The sequence below is a fragment of the Corvus brachyrhynchos genome, unplaced genomic scaffold (genome assembly GCF_000691975.1).
Source record: "Corvus brachyrhynchos isolate BGI_N302 unplaced genomic scaffold, ASM69197v1 scaffold547, whole genome shotgun sequence".
NCBI lineage: Eukaryota > Metazoa > Chordata > Aves > Passeriformes > Corvidae > Corvus > Corvus brachyrhynchos.
This window is the reverse complement of record NW_008239104.1, coordinates 303121-326320: the sequence shown is the minus strand read 5'-3', so window position 1 is coordinate 326320 and position 23200 is coordinate 303121. Positions and strand designations below refer to the sequence as shown.

The 23200-nt window shown below is 37.2% G+C and overlaps 1 protein-coding gene across 1 annotated transcript in view; it reads left to right on the top strand.

Annotated features, from left to right (window-relative positions):
* Nucleotides 1-23200, top strand: part of ADAMTS19 (ADAM metallopeptidase with thrombospondin type 1 motif 19) — a 145055-nt gene that overhangs the window by 8898 nt on the left and 112957 nt on the right. The window contains exon 4 of the mRNA XM_017739345.1: nucleotides 5-110. Within this exon, the coding sequence (XP_017594834.1) occupies nucleotides 5-110 (106 nt within the window). The remainder of the gene's footprint in view (nucleotides 1-4; nucleotides 111-23200) is intronic.

Here is a 23200-nt window from a genome sequence, read left to right as displayed (position 1 = left end):
AAAGTCCACCCAGTGCTGCACAGTCGCAACCTGAGAGAGCCTGTTACTACAGTGGTGCTGTCCTCCGCTACCCGGGCTCCTTCGCCTCCTTCAGTACCTGTGGTGGATTGGTAAGATGACCTTGCATGCAGCAGTAGCACCCAGGTCTCCATCCAAGTCTGCTTCATCTGTTGCTTTTCACTCCCATTCTTTTAAGGTCTTCTTTCTTCCATATTATCTTGGGTCCTACCTCTGTACCTACCCTTCTTCTTAACAATTTTCCTATTCATACTCTTCTCATAACATTTCTCAGATCCATAATTCTGCTTTTAGCCTGTACAATAGTGATATTATTTATCCCATTTCCAGATACATACCTTTCTGGTTTTGGATTTCCATCTTCTTATACCATCCTTTCTTAAACTTTTCTCATCTCCATCTGTAATTTTATCTTGCTGTCCATGGATGTCTGTAATTAGGTATCTCCATGCTCCCTCTCCTTTCTTTTCACTGTGTCATCATCTCTCCTTCAGTCCATCTGTAATCCATTTTCTCTTCATTCTCATCCTGTATTCTAAAGTTATCTTCCTCCTTTGTATTATCTCAGTTTTCAAACTGTTCTGTCTTTCCTATTTCTACCAGTATTTTACCAGTGTCTCCTTTCTCCTGTTCATTATTCCTTTTTTCATCTCTTCAGCCTTTTTTCTCTACCTCACAGCTTCCCACATGTGGTACCTGTAGTTACTTGAATTTGGGACTTCTTTCCTTTTAACTCCTCCACAGAAGAATGCAATGAGTGTGTTCTCAGCAGAAATATTAATACAGTCAGACCTTTTAAATTGTTACCACTTCTGTGGCATACCTCTCTTATTTAAAACAAGTTTCTCCTGCTATTATTTCTGTTGCATCAATCATGATTTTTGCCAGATAAAGAGGGTACACTGACAACAGCAGTGATGATCCAAAGAGCTGCAGTCCTAAGGTACTTGTGGGTTGATGGAAAGTGTGGAAAGAAAGTTTACCTGCGATGGTACAGAATGCTGGCAGGATCTAAAACAGAACTGATTATTGCTACTGTTTTTCTCATTTGTGGCCCTTATGTAGCATCATAAATGCATGTACCTGCAGCACATTACAGAATTTAGAATACAAAGAGTAACAGTGCTAGAAAGGGTTAACATCCTCCATGATCCTGGGGTTGGGGTGTAAATCACCATAACCACATGGCAGATATTTTCTTGTATTTTTTTTCTGAATTTGAACATCTAACTTGTTCCACTGTTGATTCTTGAAGATGTGCCTTTTTATTTGTATGGCCGTGAAGTGAAACCAGGTAAAATGTGGAAATTTTGACTGCTTATTCATTTGCCTGTTTGAACTTATTCAAAAATCAACACAAACTGAAAATGGTGGATTGACACCAAATAAAATATTTGCCTGCACTCCTGCAAAGTGACACCGCCAAGTTTCACACAAGTCTAAGTGGCTGGCATCAAATTATTGATATTTTGTCAGATTTTCCGAAGCATGGTAGTAGAATTAATTGTGGAGAAAAATACTGAAAGTCAAGTGATGGTAGTTTGAAAGCAGTCAGGTAAAAGAGTTTTGTATTCATGAAAAGCATTTGACTTCTGTGCTCCATTTTATTTTGACAGTTTTACTTCCTTCTACATTGTGTTTGGGTAAAATTAGGTTAGAAAATCTTAGTAAAGAAATTGGTGGAAGTAATTATCACCTTTTTATTATGTCTGCTCAAAAGCCATGTACATCATTGCATGTCTGTAACACCTCTGATTTGTTATAAAAATTGAAATTCACTTTTTGGATAGATCCCAGTTTCTTAAGAGGCCCATTAGTAATATTTGATTCTGTTAGACTTTACTAGGAGTACCAGCTTACTCCAAAGCGTTTGGCCATCTAAGCATGCATGTGACCAGATCATGTTCCCCATCTAGAAAGCTGCAGCTGAAACATAAAGTATTCTGTGTATCTCAGAATTGGAAACTGTTGTTGATGTTGACTGGTGTTGCCATGATCCTCAACTGCATAGTCTTGTTTGTGGTGAAACAGTTAAGCAGCAGTTTTTCCTGAGAGTGTTGCTGTGTCAGGCATAGTTAAAAAAAATTGCACAGTGCTATTATGTCAAAGTTGTCATAACAAATCCTAAGCTATTTGTCATTCTTTATTCAGTCATTGCTTGGGCTCTATTACATATATAAGTTGCTGAGTTTCCAAGAGTATTGAAAAAACATCCTAACATGCGTTGCATATTCCACCCTGTTTCGTCTAGGCCTGGCCCTGCAAATAGGACCAAGCACTATTTCAAACTACATTTTCTTTTTTTAAGATGTAAAATAACACTGAAACTTGAACCCACAAATATTTTATTGTAGTTACTGGAATTAGAATTTATTTTTTCATTTTAAATATAAAGACATTTCAGAGAAAATATGAATTTAGATATACACTCATTTCAAAGCTTAGCAGACTTTGGGCTAGGTTTAGTAAGCTGCATACATTTTGGTAAAATGTGGGCTAATACGCAGCTTAGATTACACCATTCTGCTCTTCAGAAATGGCCTTTTAGTGAGTCTTTGCTCACCAAGTACATTAAGTGTAGTCTGATGGACAACAGTGATTTTGCCATGTAGGAGGAAGGGTGAAGGAGTGCAGTGGTTTGGCCATCATATGCAGGGAAAGGTCGTACCTGGCTGTACAGATGTATGGCTGTTGCTGTAGGACTAGTTTTGTCAAAAGGTACTGCATCTTCAGTAAATTAAAGAGAGGCCTTAGGTGAAACTGTTGTACCATCCACACAGAATGCTGGTGTCCGTTCCAACTTCTCAAGGCACAGAGACCTGACATGCCAATGATATTCAGGAAATTGGAAAAAAAAGTCTGTGTAGAAATCAACTTCTACTTCTATACAGAGAAAAGCAGAAGAATATTGATGCAGATGTTAGGGGCCTTATCCCTCTGAAGCTGAAATTTAGATGCTTTTTTAATATTTCAGTGGTTGTACTTGTGTAAAGCATCTAACATACAGCACAACATTAAAGCTTCCCCATATTATTTCACAGTTTTTGAGAGCTTCAGTAGTGTGTTTTTTCTTAAGCTGCTTGCCAAGAACCAGTATGGAGGGGTGATAATAATGGGGCTCCTAACATACCATGAAAGTAATGCAAAAACACAAATGAGAAATGAAAGCTGTACTCCTAGGTAATTACTAACCAAATTCTGACTGCGGGTGTGGTCTTCATCCAGCCACTTACCTGGCAAATGAAGGAAACATAACTCAGTGGTTATTTTCTAATGAATCTAAAGGTTGGAGATAGGCATAGACTATCTAGAAACTTCATCATGGTGACTTTGGTGCAATCTCAGAGCTCACATGATCAATGGTGACAGTCCTCTCCAGCTCCTTGGTAAAACACTTGTGGATGCTTACATCTCTTTGAATCTCAGTGGGACTTACTCTGAGTACATTTTGGGATTCTGCACTGGTGCTCTGGGAAAAAGGAGAGGTTTCCAAGGATTCTCCCATCTGTATGCCGACTGTCTGCTTTTTGTTCATGGTTAGCCAAATACCAGGATGTAAACAGTTCTGCTGATGCCAGTGAGACTGTTCTGAAACTGATGAATTGCAGAGCTGGACCATTAATTATTTAAATGCTTTTTTCTTCTGTTTGCTTGTGTTCTGCCATAATATTTGAAATAAGAAAAAAGTTGTGTCAAAGGTTATTTGTGGCTGGTAATACATATATGTATGTGGTAATTCTTTTTATAGCATGATGTAGGAGAAATTTACTGTGGACTTAAGAAATCAGACTACTGGTTCTTTATCTACTGCTAGAATGAAATTGAAGTAGTCTCACTGCTTTTCCCACAGAGTGCTGTATACATGGCAGATGTGTGCTTTATCCCCTACTCATTTCATTTCAAAAAGAGAGGTTTTACTACAATTTTTTCTCAGTAATTAATTCCTTAGCTAGTACTCTATGGCTGTATACTGACAGGCATGCGTTTCCCCAATGTTTCTTCTTATTTCAGCTGAAACAGTTTGCAATAAATAGAGAACAGCTATTTCTGTTTAGGCAGAGAAAGGATTTGAATGCTTTTTTTATTTCTAAAGCAATGGGGTATGTTTAGACTTTCAGGAAGTGCAAACAGGAGCAAAGACAGAGAGGACGGACAGAACAATGCAGCTTCTTACCGCTGTGCTGTTCAGCTCAGCTTCTTAGCAGGTTGTCTAACAGAACACCTCTGGAGCTCTACCTGAGAAGACAACATTGACATTTGGGTTAATCTACTGGAGAGAAGTTTTGAAATTCATCTGATTTTCACTGGATGTTAAGAAAGTGAATCAGGCAATAGCATATTTATAGTTCTGATGAATCTGTGTAAAATACTATTTGCAATTAAAAGTAATGTGCATTTTCACAGTGATGTGAGTTTGAACAAGTCTCAGCGTATCTCCAGTCCAGGGAATAGCTCTCTCTACAGAAGTGTATGGTGCTTTTATTAGGCCTCGTTGCCAGTAACAAGCACATATTAAAAAATCTGACCGATAGTTTATAGACAAGTACTTCACCTGCATAGCACTATCCAAAGCAATGCTGCCAGCATAAGCAAAAGAATGGATGACAGTTGTTCTGAGCCATGCCGAAATGTGCCAAGTGTCATTGGACAGCAGAATTTCAATTAATATTTCTGATTGCAATGTTCTACTTTTACAATAAAACAGAAGTAAATAAGGATGTGAAAAACCTACATGCCTTCATTGGCTAATGGAAGTGCTTCAGTAAGATTTGAATAAAACCTGAAGCGCCTCTACAGGAAATGCATGACTTTTTTTTACTTCTGACACAAACTAGGTTTTGAATATTAGTGTTATTAACTACTAGTAATTGAATGACACATGATGGATTAAAAATATTTTAGATTTCTTATAATATTCTAATTTCACATGTCCCTTACATTCAGGACACTGGAGCTTCTAGAAAACTGGAATTTTTATTTTGTACCTGTCCATTGAGGACAGTCTAACTTCGTAGCTTGTCTCAGAATAAGCAGAATGAAATTGGAATGAACAATAGTAATCCATTAATAAATTTGTATTTTCCTACAATTCTGCACACAATCACTTTTGGGGATAGGATTCACCCCAAAAAAAGGCTGAATCTATGTTTTGACATCTTTCTTACTAGACAGGGATTTTAACCTCAGTGTTTCAACATTTTTATATGGGAAAAATCCCAGTGAATATAGTTCTTAGTTACACTTCCTCGTGATTCCTGCAATGAGAATAGTGCCTTGACACTGACCGTGCCTTAATTATGCCTCCCCTGATGGGGGAGAATTTTGAAGTCTTTGCCAGGATGCCGAGAGACGAACGGGGCCATCAGCCTTCTCTGCTTTCAGATAGTTGTTTATTAAGTCTTATCAGAGAAATAGAGCCACTTAACGTGACCCAGACATTAAGAAGACAGAACAGAGAATGCAGGAGAATGCCAAATTATCAAGATTACACAGCCTTTTTAAAGGTAAATTAACCAATGGTCACCAAAAGTGTACATTATTTTTAGTTTTCCACCAATGTATAATAAATCATCTAGTCACGTAGACAGGAGCTGAGGAATTCTTTATCCAATCATCCCAAACTACTTCTACTGCAGAATATGGATTAGTAGAAGAAGAGGGTCTGGAGAACAACAACAATCCTCCATTTTGAAGTTTTTTGCTTTTATCTATTTACTATATTAACAAACCCAAATCCTCTAAATTTTCACCCTTTGACAATCTTACATAGTATTCTATCACCTAGTTCACACCAGTGTAGATTCTAATTCTTCCCAGAGGGTAGGCAATTTTCTCCATGGACGAAGGTCAAAAACAGTGTTGTCCAGGGGGGTAGAACCTTTCATAACAGGCAGAGAAATATTCTCTGCACTCTGGGGTCCTACAGTGCCTGATATGGCAAGTATAGTTGAATTTTTGGGCAGGTCAAACAGTTTTGGAGAGCTTCTACCTTTTGGTTGCACAGCTTTCAGTGGCAGTGCAGTACTTAACCTGCTGCAACTCCTTTCCTGGCATAGGATCTGATGGATTGAGAATGAATAGGCTGTTTGCGTGTGGTGTGGGTAATGAGTCTGTTTGCTGTGCAGTGGACATGCAAGCTAAAATCTTGCTTTTGTGAGTATCCCTGCTTTTATGCGCCTCTGGGAGGAGGTGGTCAGAACAACTCATACATTTGGGCTTCATACATCGCCCTGGGAAGCTGTGCTGTTACAGCATGTGAGCTCCTGCTGTAAGGCTCTGAGAGTTACATAGAGTTCTTGTATCGATCAGGCCGGAATGCAACTGCCCCATTACACATCCTGAATCATACAGTACCAACATGCAAGCTGAAATGGGTTAAATACCCAGCCTTTTGTCAACCAAATGTAGTGCCCCTTCCTCCCCACCTCAGTGACCCTTGCAGTTATACATCCGTATTGAGTAACTTCCACACCAGATGCTTTTCCAAAAGAAATTTGAGACAATTACAGCTTCTTTTATGTTCGTGGTAAGCATTAGAAAACAGAGATCACCAACAATTTTTTTAAAAAAGGGTAAAGAAAAGAGACTGTTAGCAGTCTTTATGGTCCATTTGATATGTACAGGCTAAAGTTTGACATTGCAGGAGGAGGATTATAAAATTGAATAGGATTATCATTACAGGCTGCCAGAATAAAATTAAGTACACACTCTCTCCTTCTATTCACCCAGCTTCCTGGGATCTTAAGGGAGAACAAACAGAAGCAGTCTGCCTACTGTTTCATTACAAGTTTGTTAGAGAAATGAAACTTTACTGATGGGGACAGAAATAAATGTGTGAATGAGGATACTCTATGAGTATCCCATTCTGAGAATTCACAGGTTCAACAAGATTTGCTTTGTTGATTTTAAAGTGTGCCTTATTTGTGTTTTAAACACCTTTAAGTGGGTAATATAAAATTTCTTATCAGTATAAATAGATGAGTGAGGTAGGACATGAGTGGAAATGTTAGAACAGAAAGCAGGTTTGCTCTGTTATCAAAGTGTTTTGAGTCTTTTTTCCTCAGAAAAAACCCCAAGCATTCCTGGGAAAACAAAGCATTGGACAAAAAATTAGTTGGAGAATGAATGAAAAGAGGTAGTGCTCCTGGAGGAATGCATTCTTTCACTGTCTGTGTTGAAACTCATTTGGATTGTTCCTCCTGGATTTACAGGACAGTGGAAGGTGGGAAAGAGGAGGGCAGCCAGATCCGTAGGAAGTCTGGTTTCCAACAGGACAAAAAAAGTTGTTTACATGGGGTTACTTTGGCATGCTTAGGCAGAGGCACATCTGCCACATTTTTGCCTCCAGCTAAAGCTTAGCTGCTGTAATTGTAGTGTTTCTGTTATATTCAAATCCCTTTATTAAAATATCACATTGAAAATGTAATGAAGCAGAACTCAACACAAAGTAGAGAAGCCCAAGAAAATTAAAATGGAGGGAGTGACTGTGGCCAGCTGAATAACTAGCAAAACACTATTAATGCTATTAACAAACTAGCTGAACAGTGAGTTAGTTACAAACAAAACTGTTAAATCTAGGTTGTGGGGTGGGGTTTGTTTTGTTTTGGTTTGGTTTTTTCTTTTCTTTCTTTTTAATAAAGGAAAGGAGTACTGGAGATGGCTTCCCTTTAAAAGTTCGATTACTGTCATTAAGTGCCATAAACCAACAAAGATCTGCTTAAAGATAAAGGAATGAACTCTCTTTGTTTCTGTTCTCCTGCTGGGGTTCTGATGCTGCAGTCTGTTGCTATTTTTCTTTATCTTTCTGATGAAATATCTTTTGTTCAGATTTTTGTTTTGTGTATCTGTGAACTCTTCCTAATTCATAAGAAGGATATGTCTTTTAAACAGAGAACACTAACATTAATGTAAAGCTGAAAGGTTTAGAAAATCAGGTTTGACTTAGGCCAAGACTACCTTTAAACTATAACAATCTCTGTTTCCTTTAATATTAAACGCTGTGGCATGGTATGTGAGATTTTGGGCCACAATGCCTCAGACCATGTGGTAATGATTCCTTCTTCTAAGAGCTATCCTACAATCGTGCAGTCGCTCAATCCTGAGACAGCTTTGATTTGTGATTCTAATCCTGCTTATAATAGCCTGCTTTCTTCCTAAAGTGCTTAGTTTCAGTAAAAATACTTCCTTTGAAATATATTTCTGAGTGATAATCAGAAATGAGAAATACACTATCTCCAGAGTGGCTTTATTTGAAAAAAAATTGAGATTGCTGTGCATCATCTCAGATCTCTACCCATTGTAATTAACGTATAAAATTGTCAAGGTTATTTTTCAAGATAGAGAAGTGAGGTGGCAAATCAGAAAAACTGGGTAATTCCATTAATTAAATTAGTAAATTAGTGAAGTTCTGGCCTCCTAATTTGAAGTTAACTGCTTTAAAAAGAAAAGGCAGAGCACTGAGTGTCTCCCAGCTACAACTGCTGTTAATGAAACCAACATTTTCTTCAGAACATGTATCCCTGGCTTATATATCTCATGTATGTGCCAATTGTTTCTTCTCTAGCAAATGAACCAGGATTTTTAAAAGAACCAAATGTTCTCCATGTCGCAACCCTTGTAATATTACGTTAAAAGGACTGTTCTTTTTCTTTTTAAAATGTTTTCTTGCAGGAGTGGATATTATTGTGGTTGTTAATGATGAATTGTGACGGGGTGGAGGCAGAAAGGAGCAACATCCATGGTCTCCATGCTAAATAACATAAAAATAGGGGGAGCTGGGAAATAGGGAAAAAACCAATAGAAAGCATTAGGTGCGAGAGCTGTGAGATTGATGTTAAGTGAGAATATTCAAGGAGGAGTCTGTGAAAGCCAAGGGTTGTGTAGAAGTAGTATTCAAATGGTGATCATACCTCAAAAATGGGAGTGAGACAAAGCCATTTGGATTTGTGGCAGAGTGAGGTGTTTGCAGAAGTTTTTCTGTGGAGTGTGTGTCTTTCCTTGGTTTACACAGATCTCTCGGGTGACTTCAGGGATATAGCATGGTTGGTTTCTCCTTGCAGAATCAACAATGTAGTGGAAGTAGTGTGAACTACACTGAGCCATGTGCATGAACATGTGTGTTATATTGCATATCCAGGCAGTAGTTGGTCAAATTTTTATAAACCAATAGCCCAAAACATAATAGTTTTAAGATCAGATGTGCATCTGCAGTGCATTAACAGTTCAGTTAACTTTTTGTTGTTTACATGTCATTGCCTGGACAATCTGGTCTTCTTGTTTATTTTTATTGCTTCTCATATGCCATCATAAATAAGCAATAAGTATTATTTGGAAGTGAAAGAATGAAGAATATTTCAAGTGTTAATTTTAGAACAGTTGATTTAGAATGAGAAATCAATCTCCTAACATTAGCTGCTAGTAATACATACATCTGCACGTAAGTGAATAGAAGTAAAATTTTTTTGGAAGCCGGTGCTGTTGAATGTTTTTCTTGGGTCTACCAGTACTTCAGTCAGAATTATTTTCTGAATGAGTTTTGCATCCAAAAATGTAGAAATGTGCCCAAAACTGACTTGTGAAGTGATTTAGTTTCTGTGTGATTATCTTCCAACAATTGCATATGCTTGTTTTATGATCTCAGCTGTGCTACCTTAAGTTCTCATTAGATGTCAGAAGTTTAACTGGGTCAAGTCAGGTCAAGCTTATTTAGATAGCAGTAAGTTAAGGAAAATACAGCTATTTCTGCACAAGATGTTAATTCAGCTGAGGACAACTTCTTATGTTTCAGTACAAAGTAAATGTCCTGTTACGTCCCTCTGGGCTTCAGGGTATGCTGGGTGGGAGAAGTGCCCGAGTGATGGCTACAGCCATTATAGTAATGCCGTCTTTTGTATAGAATGTTAAACTGTGCTTCAGATGTGCTTAAAATTTGGAGTGCTCTTCTTTTTTCTTTCTTTTTTTTTTTAATTTTGCTTGTTTGTTTTGTTTTTGTTGTTAGTTGTTTGTTAGTTTGCTTGGTTTTTTGTTTGGTTTTGGTTTTTTTTTTTGTTTTTGTCAGATTAGCCTGGCAATTGGATTATAACCCTGAAAACTCAGATGTAACTGTTCTTCAAGGCACGTATGAAGTGCTTTGGTCTTCTTCTGAAACTGGGAGACAGGAAATAAAAGGGACATCATAAGGGACACATTTTCTCTTAATATTTAATTGTGGTCTTAATTCTGAAAAATACATTTAAGCATGAAGCTGTCTGTATCTGTTTCTGTTGTAAATTGTGTGTGAAACTCTTCTAATTTGCACAACTTTTGAAACCTCCTGAGAACTGACAATCTTGTTGTAAGGTAGGAGACAGGAAGTTGCTTAAGTGATTTTATGCCTACGTAAGAGATTGCCAATCTCTTTCGTCTCTTTGTGACATCAGTGGACCTCACCTCAAATATTTATTTAGAAACACATGAGGGTAGTGAGGGAGTTTAAAGAAGAAGAGGGCTTATAGAGTAAAATGGATGTAATTAGGCATGTAAAAAGCTTAGTTTTCTTCTGTAGTAACCTATCTAAGGAAGCACAGTAATAACAACACATTTCTTGGATGTCTCTTCAGGGTTGTTTTTTTTTTTTTCGTTCAATACTAAATCATTTGCATTGGAAATAATGGAAGGAAATAATTGCTTTCCTTTGTATTTCATGTTGCATAATAAATCCTTTGCTTATTTCATTTAACCAACTTTGCTTAAAAGTGACCAATCAAGACTAATGGTACTTGGTTCAAGATGCTAATGTCAAAACTCGATTCTGATCACCATTTGTGTTCTTTTGCACATAAAATCAAACTCTCTAACTTAAAAGGAAAAAAACCTTAATCCAAATATTTATTCTTCTAGTTTAAATAATAGTTCTTGAAAAATAATTAGATACTGTACCTTCTTTCCTGAGGGTAGGAGAGCTTTAGTTGCTTTGTGCAAGAAAAGGTAAATTGATTTTTTTTCCCTCAAAAAAAGAAAGGAGGATCTAGGTTTAGAAGTTGAAAGCAAAATACTATGTATAGTTTGGAAAAAAAACCCTGAATTTCAGTTAGGAGTCATAGAAGAATATCACTGCTATATATTTTTAACTTTTTAAAACAATGTTGTAAGAGTTTTGTTTATTTCTCTTAAAGCTGACTGTTTTGGATTAATGTAATTCTAGACAGATATAAAAAAGCCTAAGCATAACTTTATTTTATAGAAGGACTAACTTTATTTGTTGTAGTTCTATACCTATAAATATATTTTACTTTCCTTTCTTGAATTACTGTTTTCCACAGTTAGTAGTTTTGGCAAATTGCAAATTTGAATGAAACTGAGTTTCATGGAGTGTTGCCTTGAATTAAATAATGTTTAATAATAGTAATAATCGGAGCAAATCAGCCTCTCTGTCAGAAAGAAACCAAGATAATGGAGTCGTGGATAGATATTTCAATAAGGATTAGCAGCGATTAAATTTCTCTATGGACAATCATGGGTGTGTTTTGGAACTCTGCCATATCCTTCTGTGGCTACAATGAAAGCACATGGGTTTGAACAATGGTAACTCATTGGTATGCACTATTTAAGTATTTTACATGGATGAATCAATTTAAGCTTGGATCCCTTGTATTGGCCTTCTTGGTACTAGTCTAGGTGTTTTATCTGATGGAGATTACTTGCACAGTTGTTGATATTTTCTGTTTAACCTCCTGCATGGGACTAGGTGTAGAATGCTTAGTGCTCCTCCTTTGTGTATTATTATATTATTTCCTCCATAAAGTACCATTTCAGATTCTGATGGTATAAAATCCAGGCTTGCACTAAAGAAATGGCTTTAATGCTGTTTCATTAGCTAAAGGTACAGCACTTTGATTCATATTCCAAAAGAGAGGTTTTTAGTCTTACCACAAGAATTGCTGAAGTTACTCATATTACACCAAAATGTTCTAAAGAAACGTCTTTATGAGCATTGAGTCTTTAATTGCAAGGATTTTTTCCTGAGGTGGTATGTTTCCATAGATGTTGTTTTTTCTGTAACTAGTCACGCTTAGCTGCGCAGAGAGACTTTCTTAGGCAGTATTAATAACGACTGAAACATTGCTGTGAAATAAGTGATCTGAAATATCACTAAACCAGCTTATTGTAAAGAATTTTTAACTTAAGTTTTATGGAATAAAGTTTTTTAAATCCTGGCTCACTTTATAGAAACTCTTGTATTTATTCTGGAAAGGAGTTATGGCTGGGTTTGTGAATTTTATTTTTTTTTTAACAGTAAGTCAGTGGTTGTGTTCCACTTTATATAGCATTTACTTGATGAACAAAACCAAACGATTGTTAATATCATGACTTAGTTAGGACAAAATGATAGACACAATCTACAGGTTAGGTGGCTGTTTTAAAAATCGATTTTTTTTGAATTCTGCAAGTAAAGGGCTGTGCCAGGCTTGTTAAAATATAATTCTATTTTGATTTTTCATTTTGATTGTAGTTTTATTTTATTGGCCTATATTAGTCGTCTGTGGTTGGTTGAACATATTGCTCCAGCATACTTTTGAAGCAAAATAAAGTAAGGCTTTTCAGAACATTTCAGGCAACAGACAGGAAGCCCTTTTATGCGTCAGTTGGTGCATGCACCAACAATGGAGTTGAAGTCATGCAACCACATAAAATTTATATTTAATACAGGATTGTACAGGGGACAAAATGCAGATCTTTGTCCCTAGTATGCAAGCATTTGATATTTTTTGTTTTTTTTCCTCAGGTTTAGCAGCCTTGATAGTTGGTTAATGCTTTCTTTTGTAATGGTGGTTAGTTTTTTTCATTCATGTGGAAACTGTGCTTCAACCACAGTCAGCTCTGATCATTGTGTTCTTAATGAACCAAACTGAAGACATGGCCCTTTTATTACTTCCAGCTTCTTGGAACATATGCCTACATGAAAATGAGAACTGAGAAAAATGAAAAACTAATTCTGTACCCCTCATAAGGACAGATCAAAATATGAAACCTGAAAACCAAAATGCTGGGAGACCACTGAAAGAACTTTCTTAAAAAAAAATGTTTCTGTCTGTAGATGATCATTTAGAGCTGTGAGTATAGAAATTTTTTATGTTCTTTTAATAGAATTTTAATTATTTCTGAGACAGTAATAGTAATTTTTTAATATAAGTGAAGGGGAATAAGTTAGGTGGCCAGTTTTTTATTTTTGCACAGACATTGCCTTCTAGTTGTCTTAGTAGCTCTAGCTCCATTCATTACTTGTTATTTTTAAATAAATTAATTTTGTAGCATAAAGCTATAGGCAATGGATTTTGCTACATAGCATAAATTCAGAATCTTAATTATGTAAAAACTTTACTATCAAAGCACTATCATTGATCCAAATCGGTATGAAGTCAGATCTGAGTATTAGTGTTTAGCCAGCTAGGATGGAATACTGTATCTTGTTTTATTAAGCATATATTGGCCAGAGCTGATTGAGGTTTGTCATCACGGCCATAACAACAGCCTCATTTGTCTTCCCTTTTAACATTCTATAATTGAGAAAGTTGCTTCTGATCTAATTGTAGGCCTACAAAAGAGCTGGAGAGGGACTTTTCGCAAGGGCTTAGAGTGACAGGATAAGGGAAATGCCTTAAGAACTGAAAAAGGGTAGATTTAGATTAGAAATTAGGAAGAAACTCTTTGCTCAGAAGGTGGTAAGGTGCTGGAACAGGTTGCCCAGGGAAGTCGTGGATGCCCCATTCCTGGCAGTGTTGAAGGCCAGCCTAGATGGGCTTTGAGCAGCCCGGTCCAGTGGAAGGTGTCCCTGCCCATGATGGGAGTTGGAATGAGATGCTCTTTAAAGTCCTTCCCAACCTAATACTGTCCCTGCTCGGCTCCGTGGGGTCCCATGTGCACGCACAGAAGCACGGATGGGTTCAGTACTATAGTCGGTAGCAAAGAGTCGAGAAGGGCGTTTGCGTGTGTTCTGGCCGGAGCATTTATTCCTGCTACACTGTCAAAGGGTGCAGCAGCAAATATGAACATGATCCTGAAGCTCACAGTTTTATCCGGGGCTGGGGAAAAGGCAGGACTAGGGAACAGGGACCAATGGGGAACTCTGGGGGAGTGACGAGGGGTAGAGGCCAACAGCCAACCGGGGAATCCAAACTGGGATAGATTAACAGAACAGACAAGCATCCTGGGAGAAGGTTTTTTGGTTGCCCTAACATAAATGGTTCTTGTGTTACTAGGGTCTTGTCTTACTGAAAACTCTCTGTCCCTTGTAATGTATGTTCACCAGCCACAACACCAACCCAAATCATTCTATGATTTTGGTAATTCATCTTATGTTATTGGACTAAATAGTCAGCCTTTAAGGCTTTCCAGCCCTTCCTTGGAGCTTCTGTTTCTTCTGTAATAGAAGAAAAACTACTTGAGAGAGAGGAATAATTCCAAGATCTAGTTAGTTTTACTGATCAGTTCAGCCTTCTAAGATAAAGGGTAGGAGCTACTGAGTGAAGGGAGAGATGATCAGAAAGAGATTAAAAAAAAAAAAATTATGTAATGGGTTGGCACATTACATATGCCGATGTCTTTTGTGACATAGTCATGGTTGCCTTGTTTGGGCATCTAAGGATGAAAGTGTTGTGCTTGTTTTCTTAAGGATTACAAAGTGTGCCTTGAGTGCAGTTATGGATATTCTGAACATTAAGTAGCTGCACCACTGATGAAGTCTGATTTGCCAATAGCTGTCTCTTTCCTTAATCATATTAGTCAATACTTGTATAATTGCCTGTAGTAAATGAATAAAATAGTTTTTCAATTTAATTAGTTTAAAAATCAAGGGTATTTTCAGTGTGTCATTAATCCTGTGTGTCTTGAAAATAGGTTTTAAATTGACCGTCACATACATTGAATTTCATTTCAACAATACCTTGTAGCACTTGGATCAGAAATCCTAATTTGGTTTTAAAATTTTATAAATTAAGTTACCTGTGCTGGGAGTAGTAGGCTTTCTGTACCTCATAAACTTCCAGAATGCTGCATAAAGAAAAGAAATAAGAACATGCCTGTGCTAAGTGGGCAATTCTTAGTTTGTAGTATCTAAGTATGAACCTTAAAGTATTAATAATTTTGGATTTATGATTTTAAAGATGTAATTGTGGAATACTTTTATTGAGTGAACATGAAACTGTTTTGGTGAAAGGAAAATGGAAGTTCATGTACTGCAAATTTCTAGACCACCAAATTTCTAGACCATCTCTATATTTTGTAGTGTCTCTCCCCTTTCCTTTCCCTCCTCTTTGAAAGGCTGTAGAACCTAAACACTTGATAGATTAGTAGACCTAAAACTATTCTATAGCTGCGTATCTAGAATCTTGATATCTGCAACTTAGTAAAAAAATACATTTATTTACACAGTAATTTTAGCTGTAAATGGTACATGGTAACAAGAAAAAAAAACATTTAGAGTATTTCTGCTTCTGTCAAGTATTTTTCAAGTATTTTTGCATGTTACCATGCAACTGCAGTTCTTTGTTTTGTAGATGTTGCAATTGAAAAGTAGACTTTAAATGGTGATTTCTATCAAATTTTTAAAATATAGCCACTGGTTTTGAATAGCTCAGATTTTTAGTATTTTGTGTATACACATACAATCCCCAAACTGAATGCTAGTTAAGAATACATAAGTATCTTGGCAAAATTTAGATTGCAAGTTGATGATAGAACAAGACGAGATTTCAAAACTTAAAGCAAAGACAGAATAAAACTACATAATAGAATTGGACTAGAATTTAGAGATCAGGACAACTGATTAATGACTTAGTAAAACATCACAGACAAGTGTGATTCTATGATTCTATGTCTCCCCTCTAGGGGAGGTGTGGGTGTTGATGCAGGCAATGGCATAGGTCAGTTGTTACTAGTGGAAAGAATCAAATTTCAGCAGAACAGAATTATAGGGGTTATTTGGCCTAAACTGAGGAAGTGCTGAACAAGCTTTTAGAAGTTATATCTTTCAGAAATCGTAACACTACAATTTTCTATTATTCATTCAGAATTGCATTACTGTGGATTTTTTTAAAAAACTTTGGACAAAAATAGTTGTATTAATTTTCTTTCACACTGATCGTATGTTACACTACAGAAGGCTATATAAATTTTCATTAGGCTTTTTATCTTTATTTGCGTATGATCCTTTGTTGTATACCTACTGCCCTCAAGGACCACCAGGACCATTTTAACCGATCTTCTCACAATCCATCCATCCATCCAAGTAATATGAAGTCTGTACTAGTGCTGGGGGTGGATCTGTCCCAGGGACTGGAGCTAGGCTTGGCATTCATCCTAGATGAATTTCACAAAGCTCTTTCTGATAAATAAATACATTTCTGTCATTCTATGACTTTAGTGAAGATGCTGGAACTCCTGTTGGCTATTGCTGTTCTCTATGCTTTTATCTGGCTCATAGATGACATTCTTTGTCTGGTCATACCTGTTCAAGCCCCAAAATATTAAATTGTCTGGAGGTTACTATTACCTATAGTGCATATCACGCATAACAGTATTATCTTCATGTGACACTGTGTGAATGAGTTACCTGCAGTTAGACACAGTTGGTTTGGTTGCCATCCATTTTTTTGAAAAACAGGCTGTACAGCAGAAATGGTACATTTAGCTTTAGGAGTTTATGTTTCATATTTGTTATTTTTCGGTTTTAAGCATTTGAAAATAGCACTTAGAATTGCCTTATGGAAGTAGTTTTCAATGAATTATTATTAAAGATACTTTGATTACCTCAAACTGGAAAAGATTAGTCTTGTATCTACAGAGAGAAAGAACAGCACATGCAAGTACAGTTCATGAGACAGTCTGTGTACAGTAGTAATTGTTTATAAGATTTCTATAGTTTTTCCAGAACAAGTCATCATAAGAACTGTAGGGTTTCACTCAGCATCAGTGCCTATTTATCTTTTAAGGTTTAGTTTTATGAAATTTGAGTTACATTGCATTAGAGATTTTGAAAATTTTCATGTATGCTTATACTATTCTGTGCCCTCTCAATGCAAGATTCTAAAGTGTTTGAGATGAATTCTCTGTTTTAAAACATTGAGGCCATTCCAGTGTTTTTACACAACTAATATGACTGAAAAAAACTACAGCTAAACTGTTCTTCAGGATAACTGCTGCCAAAATAAGAGTGTACAGTGGAGTCCATTTACAATGTACTATTGAAGCAATAAATCTGTGAAAACTGCAACATATGTTTAATTTCAGTCAACCTCTTAAAATTTGCCTTTTTTTTTTTAAGCATGCATGATGTTGTAATGAACTTGTGGGCACATTACTTAGGTGAAACAATTTTCACCACCATATCATGTTTCTTGCCTTATGCCTTAGGAAAAGTAAGTAGCTCCAAAGACTAACAGATAAAACTAGTTAGATCTAGGAAATTGAGATGCAAGGAGATATTTTTATAAAAACTGAATGTTAGGTGTGACCATGACCATAAATAATACGCTGGAAATAGCAAAGTGTAGGAATTGTGTTACCTGTAGTCATCCTTTTATGTTTATATTTGTTGTTCTGTGCTTTCCCACTTCTTAAGGACTTCATTCTCCATGTGAAGCTATCTGGCTTTCAGTGGAAGATGTACCTTTGGTGTAACTTCCTATGATTGCTCTGAAGTCCAATTCTCACAAATTTAACTGGCAGAGTGAGAGAAAGAGTTCCAGTAAATTTTGCTTGGTTTTCAGTGTGACTATTGTTCATATTAATGTGGAGAGAAGGCAATGTTTTAGACAATAAATGTTTTCAAAGGAAGAAAACCTGTCTATTGCTGGAAGGCTCGGTCCCTAGTCATGAAAAACCTAGTTCAGATGCTTTATGTGAGCCAGAGGTAAGGTCAGTAACAATACTTGGGAACTTGACTCTCCTTTAGTGGTAAATTCAGAGCTGGGAGGCATAGAAGAATTAAACAGACCAAAGGCTGTGGCCCGACCAAAGGTAAGTTGCTTCTATTTGTGACTTACTACATTTATACATTTATACATTTGCTTTACAGACTAGTGAATTAGCTGACAGTGACGGGGAAAAAAAGATTGTGTAAAGATTGTGTATTTTCTGATCACAGGATCATTATGAGCCATCAAGCATATGTAATTGGTTGAGGGTGTTAAGTGAAGATACAGAAACTTTATTCTCATTTCATGAATTTGCAGTGCAATGATAGCTGAAATGTGGCTGGCAGTTCTGTTTGCTGATGTTCAGAGAGAGGAATTAATTTGTGGTTACAAGGATAATGACATAATCAGAATATTCCAAGTTGGAAGGGACCCACAAGGATCAAGTCCAACTCTTGAGTGGCCCATACAGGTATTGAACCCACAAACCTTGATACTATTAGGACCTGGCTCTAACCAGCTGAGCTAATCTCAGAGTTATAGTAAAGCCTGCTTCATCAAGCAACAGTCATAGGCTAGTGTATTTGTCATCACACAGTAGAAACTGCAGTACAGTATGATTACCATTTATAAAAACTTCGGAGTGAGTATCAAGGGACCTGGAAAGCTGGCTGGAAAGCTGGCCCAGAAGGAAAGCAATGTAGACCCTGGATCAGATGGGTGTAAAATAATGGCCATGAATCAATAAAGTTGTAATATTGGAAAGATTTCCAACTGTTAGAAGAGAAAAATATGAAACATTTCAAATAAGAATAGTAAAATAATAGAGAGCAGTTGTATTGAAACTGTTTTATTTAACAGTAGCAGCAAGGAAATGTAAAAGGAAGTGTAGTCTGACAAAAGATTTGTGTTATAAGAGTAAATGTAAGAAACCCTCTATTTTAAAAAATCTCCAATGCATAGGGGACTGGACTTGATGTGTGGATCTAAGACATTAAAATACAGAGGCAATTTGCATCTGTATTCTCCATTGTGTCTTATTCATTATTTTTCCATTACTACAGGACCTAAGCAGTGACAATTAAGGTGCTGTAATGACAATAATGAAATAATGCATGCTGCCTATGACATAAAGAAAAAATTTGGCTTGACTTAGCACATTGAGTTTAGCTGAGTTTGTTTCAATAGTCAAGTGAAATTTATAAGCAAACCTACAATTCATGAGTGATATATTAATATATTTTAGTACGTTTGATTTTCTGCCTAGAGTAAGAAGATTAAATGGCTTTTTATGACTTTGAGACAAAGCTGAAATTCCATTGTGGTAGGTAAGTTGCTAGAGGAATCAGCCAATTGTTCTCTGAGCTGATGCTTCCCTCAAGACAGTGTCCTTTGTTCTGAATAACACACGAACTGTGTATTATTCAGAACAAACTGGGTGCTACAATCAATAGCAGATGATTGTAGCAAGGGGTCTTTCCTGCTGGGTTTTTATTTCTTTCATAGAATACACGGTCTTTCAATCTTCTCGTGAGTTGAGGTGTGCTTTCCTTTGTCACAGGTGTTTCTTAAGTTCAGGTGGTTTTGATCTTCTAAGCCAAAGACTAGTCAACCAGAAACTGGGCAATAGCTTCCTGGGCAAAGGAAGAGAAAGGGGGATGGAACACATAGTTTCAGCATTTAATAGTTGGGTTGTCAGTTCTCCTAAATTCTTCTGGTGGTCAAAGGTCAAGTATGCAGTAGTTGAAACTGCACTGACATTTCTGAAAATAGTGGCACAAGCTGAACCAGGGAACTTTGTGACGGTGTGAGTTGCAAGAGTCTACAGCCAGCTGGTATTTGTCATAAGAACAGAGAGTAGCTGTCATGTAGAAGAAGTGGTCACTTGAACCTGATGACCAGCCTGTTGTGTTGCACAGAAAGCTGTGGCACTTGGCTTCTAACTGGTTCATGAGTTTCACTGCTGATAGCAGTGACCAAATATCTGACTTTAAAATGCCACCATGAATTTAGGAAGCACGCTACCTGTCCGAAAGCTGGAAGACAAGAGAGCTTTCCCGGGCTCTGTTCATTCTTAAATGTGGATCACAGAGGCATGTCAAGCTTCTTAAGTGGCTTTAAAAGTTGCCAATATTCAAACTAGCCAGTTGATAAGTTCTGTCAGCTGTAGAGGAAGCTGTAAGCACCTCTTTGCAAGCGAATCATGTCTGTAGCTGATGGAGCCCTCTTTACTAAAAAACCAAACTATGCTAAGCCATGACACCTGTTTAATTGTGAGTTGCGTAGTGAGTGCTGCTGAGTAACAACATAAATGTTTTCCTGCATCTTTGTGCATCATCAGGTTGTTTTGAAAAAAGTAGTCATCCTCTTAAACATGAGAGCAGCATCCTATAGAGAATGATTTTCCTAAGAATTCAGGGTACTGTGTATCTTAAACCAGACTGGGAGTGGAGAAGTTTGGAAGGATTCTAAAGCCATGGAAAAATTGTTTCCACAGACCTCAAATTTGGGGGCTAGTACCTGAATACATGCTTTTAACCCAGTGGTCTCTGCATAACAGTCTAAATGTTTTTCCTCTCTCAGGGCTATAATGTGTAGTATTGTGCAGGTATGTGTTCTTCCATAAGACACAGCCCTAGGATTAAAAAAGATCCCAGAAAGGATTGGATTGAACACTATGTCAGCAGCTGAAAGCCAGTCAACAGTGATAATACTGACTCTCTCCCCTCTGTGATGTCTCCTATCTCCATGCAGCAAGGTGGAGTGAGCAGACAGGTAGGGAAAACCTCCAGGAGAAGCACAGTGTATATGATGTGCACGGCTGTGAAATGCAGTTAATTGACAACAGAAGTTGCTGGCACTTACGTTTCTTCAGCCTTCAGCAGTGAAGGTCCTTATAGACGGAAAGTGGTAGAGCATTTGAATAATATAAGCTTACAGAGTTCTTATACTGTTATTTTCACAGTTTGAAAAGTTATTTGAGCTTGCTTTATTATTTGCCTTAGTAAGAGCTGGAGACTTTTTGTTGTATTTCAGCTGAAGTTAGGTTCTGATAGAATTGTTAGAATCATGATACTAAATTAAATCTGGATTTTTAAAATCATGGGGAAAAACCACCTTCAGAGGGGGATACTGATACATAAATCAAAGATTTTGCCTGTTTACTCAGGAATATATCCTCAGTTTTGGGACATCTGACAAATAGTACAAAGCCTAATACCAGATTATGTTTCAAAACAAGTAACTATTGAACTTGTAAAGAAGATTTGGTTTTTTGCATGGTACAGTGAAGAGGATCTTTCATTTTTACACTGCAAATGTGACATTAATATTTTGGCACTGATGGATGCAATATGTGTAGTAAGAAACATACATTTTCTGCATATGATAGGAATGCATTTTTCCCATTGATACTTGCCTTGGACAGTATGGTGGGAGCATGAAAAAGTACAGTCTTGTACAGCCTGTCCTTGCTCACTTGTGTACATTTGCTTCACAAGAGAGTGGAGAGTTGACTGCAGCAGGGAGAAACTGTAACATGCTGACCACACCCGCTGTTCCCCACCTGCCCTCACCACTCAGGGTGCTGGGGAAAGGTGTTGTTTTCATTAGTCTTGGTTTCCCACTATCCAAATTTAGCAAAAAATTAATTTTCTGCAAGCCAAGTTTTATTTGCCCATTATCTGAATTTTGCCCTACACTTAATGTCTCTCTTTACTGCATAAAGTAAATAAACACAGAGCAAGTACTGAGTTCATCAATACCTACAAAATTTGAGGATACTTTTGCCAAATGAGATTAGGATGGGCTTGAAATTTACTGAGATGTGTGTACTACATTTAAGTTTGGGGGTCTTTTTCAGGTAAGAAACTTGATAAAGCAGGGGGAAGAGCGACATGTTATGCTACTGTACTAGTTTGAAAACAAACTAGTGGGAGACACCAAGTCAGAATAACAATTTAATAGGGAAATAAAAGGAGGGGGAAAGAAAAAACAATAAAAGCAGATAACACTGGGTTAAACTGACAGAGTTAGGATACAATCTGGCACCCTGTTAGTCAGGGTGGTGGTGGCAGTCTGGGAGAATGGTGGCTGCAGTCCTCCCAAAGTGGCGATCCTGTAGAAAAAGAAGGGTCTATTCCTCCTCAGAAGGTCCAGTGGTAGCTGTGTAGCTCCTGTTCTCTGGAAATCCAGTGGAAAAGCATCTCTGGTGTTCAGAGTCCCAGCTTATATCCACGATGGGATGCTTGGTTCCTCCCTCTGGGTGGAGCATCTCACAATGGGGTAATGAGTCATGAGGCCAAGTGTTGATTAGGCTCATTAACAGAAGATAGTCTGGAGGGAGTTATCTCTGAGTCAGGTGGCAGGACAATGATGGGCAATTAACAGAAAGATAGTCTGGGTGGAGGAGGTAAGGAAACACTGCCCCATCTGATTTCAACAGCTGATGGGGATGGTAATAGAATACACTGCAACCCAGGACAGCTACCTTTACATGAGATAAGTCCAGCATCCTGATGGGCTTTTTAGTTGCAGCTGTGAGCAGTGGTAATTTTTCAGATGAAGCTGGTGGAAGATCGGTCAGTTAGTCAGAATTCACAGTTCTATCCCAGATGGATATTAGGGTTTTGCTTTTCCATCTTTTTAATCTTTGTTTTGCTGTACATTTTCATGACATGGAAGTTTTGCCATTTGAACTGTCTAAAGGCTGTAATTGGTCCTGGCATTCAATATATGAAAATGCGTTGAAACTGTAATGCTTTAATGCATGTCTTTGACTTCTCTGCTTTCTGTGTTTACTTTGTTAAAAGATATTCTTAGCTGTATTTGTAATGCTTATGAAAAAATAAGGACATGGTTGACAAGGCTACCATTTCATCTACCATTTTCTACCTGTGAGATTATCCAAAAGTTGGAGAAATTATTTCTTTTTTTTTTTTTTTTTTTTTTTAAAAGCAGTCAAAATAGCATCAGAGATTATTTGGTTATCCAAATTTGTCTTGAATTACCCATATGTATACATATAACTTTACATCACCGTTCAGTTCTTTAACTTCTGGCTCAGGAAACAGGCAATAAGTTTTGGATTTCTCTGCCAATGAATTAAACTTCAGTCTATGCAAGGACCTGGAAGAAAACATTAAATGTTGGTCCTAGCAAAACTTTTCAGTATGTCTAGGTGGCAATCTGAAGGACATAATCTTAAAGCCCGGGTTTCATTTTGCAGCAAAGAGAATGAAGACGGAAGAAATGTGGCAAATGTTCTATGATTGAGTCTTTGTTCAGGAGGG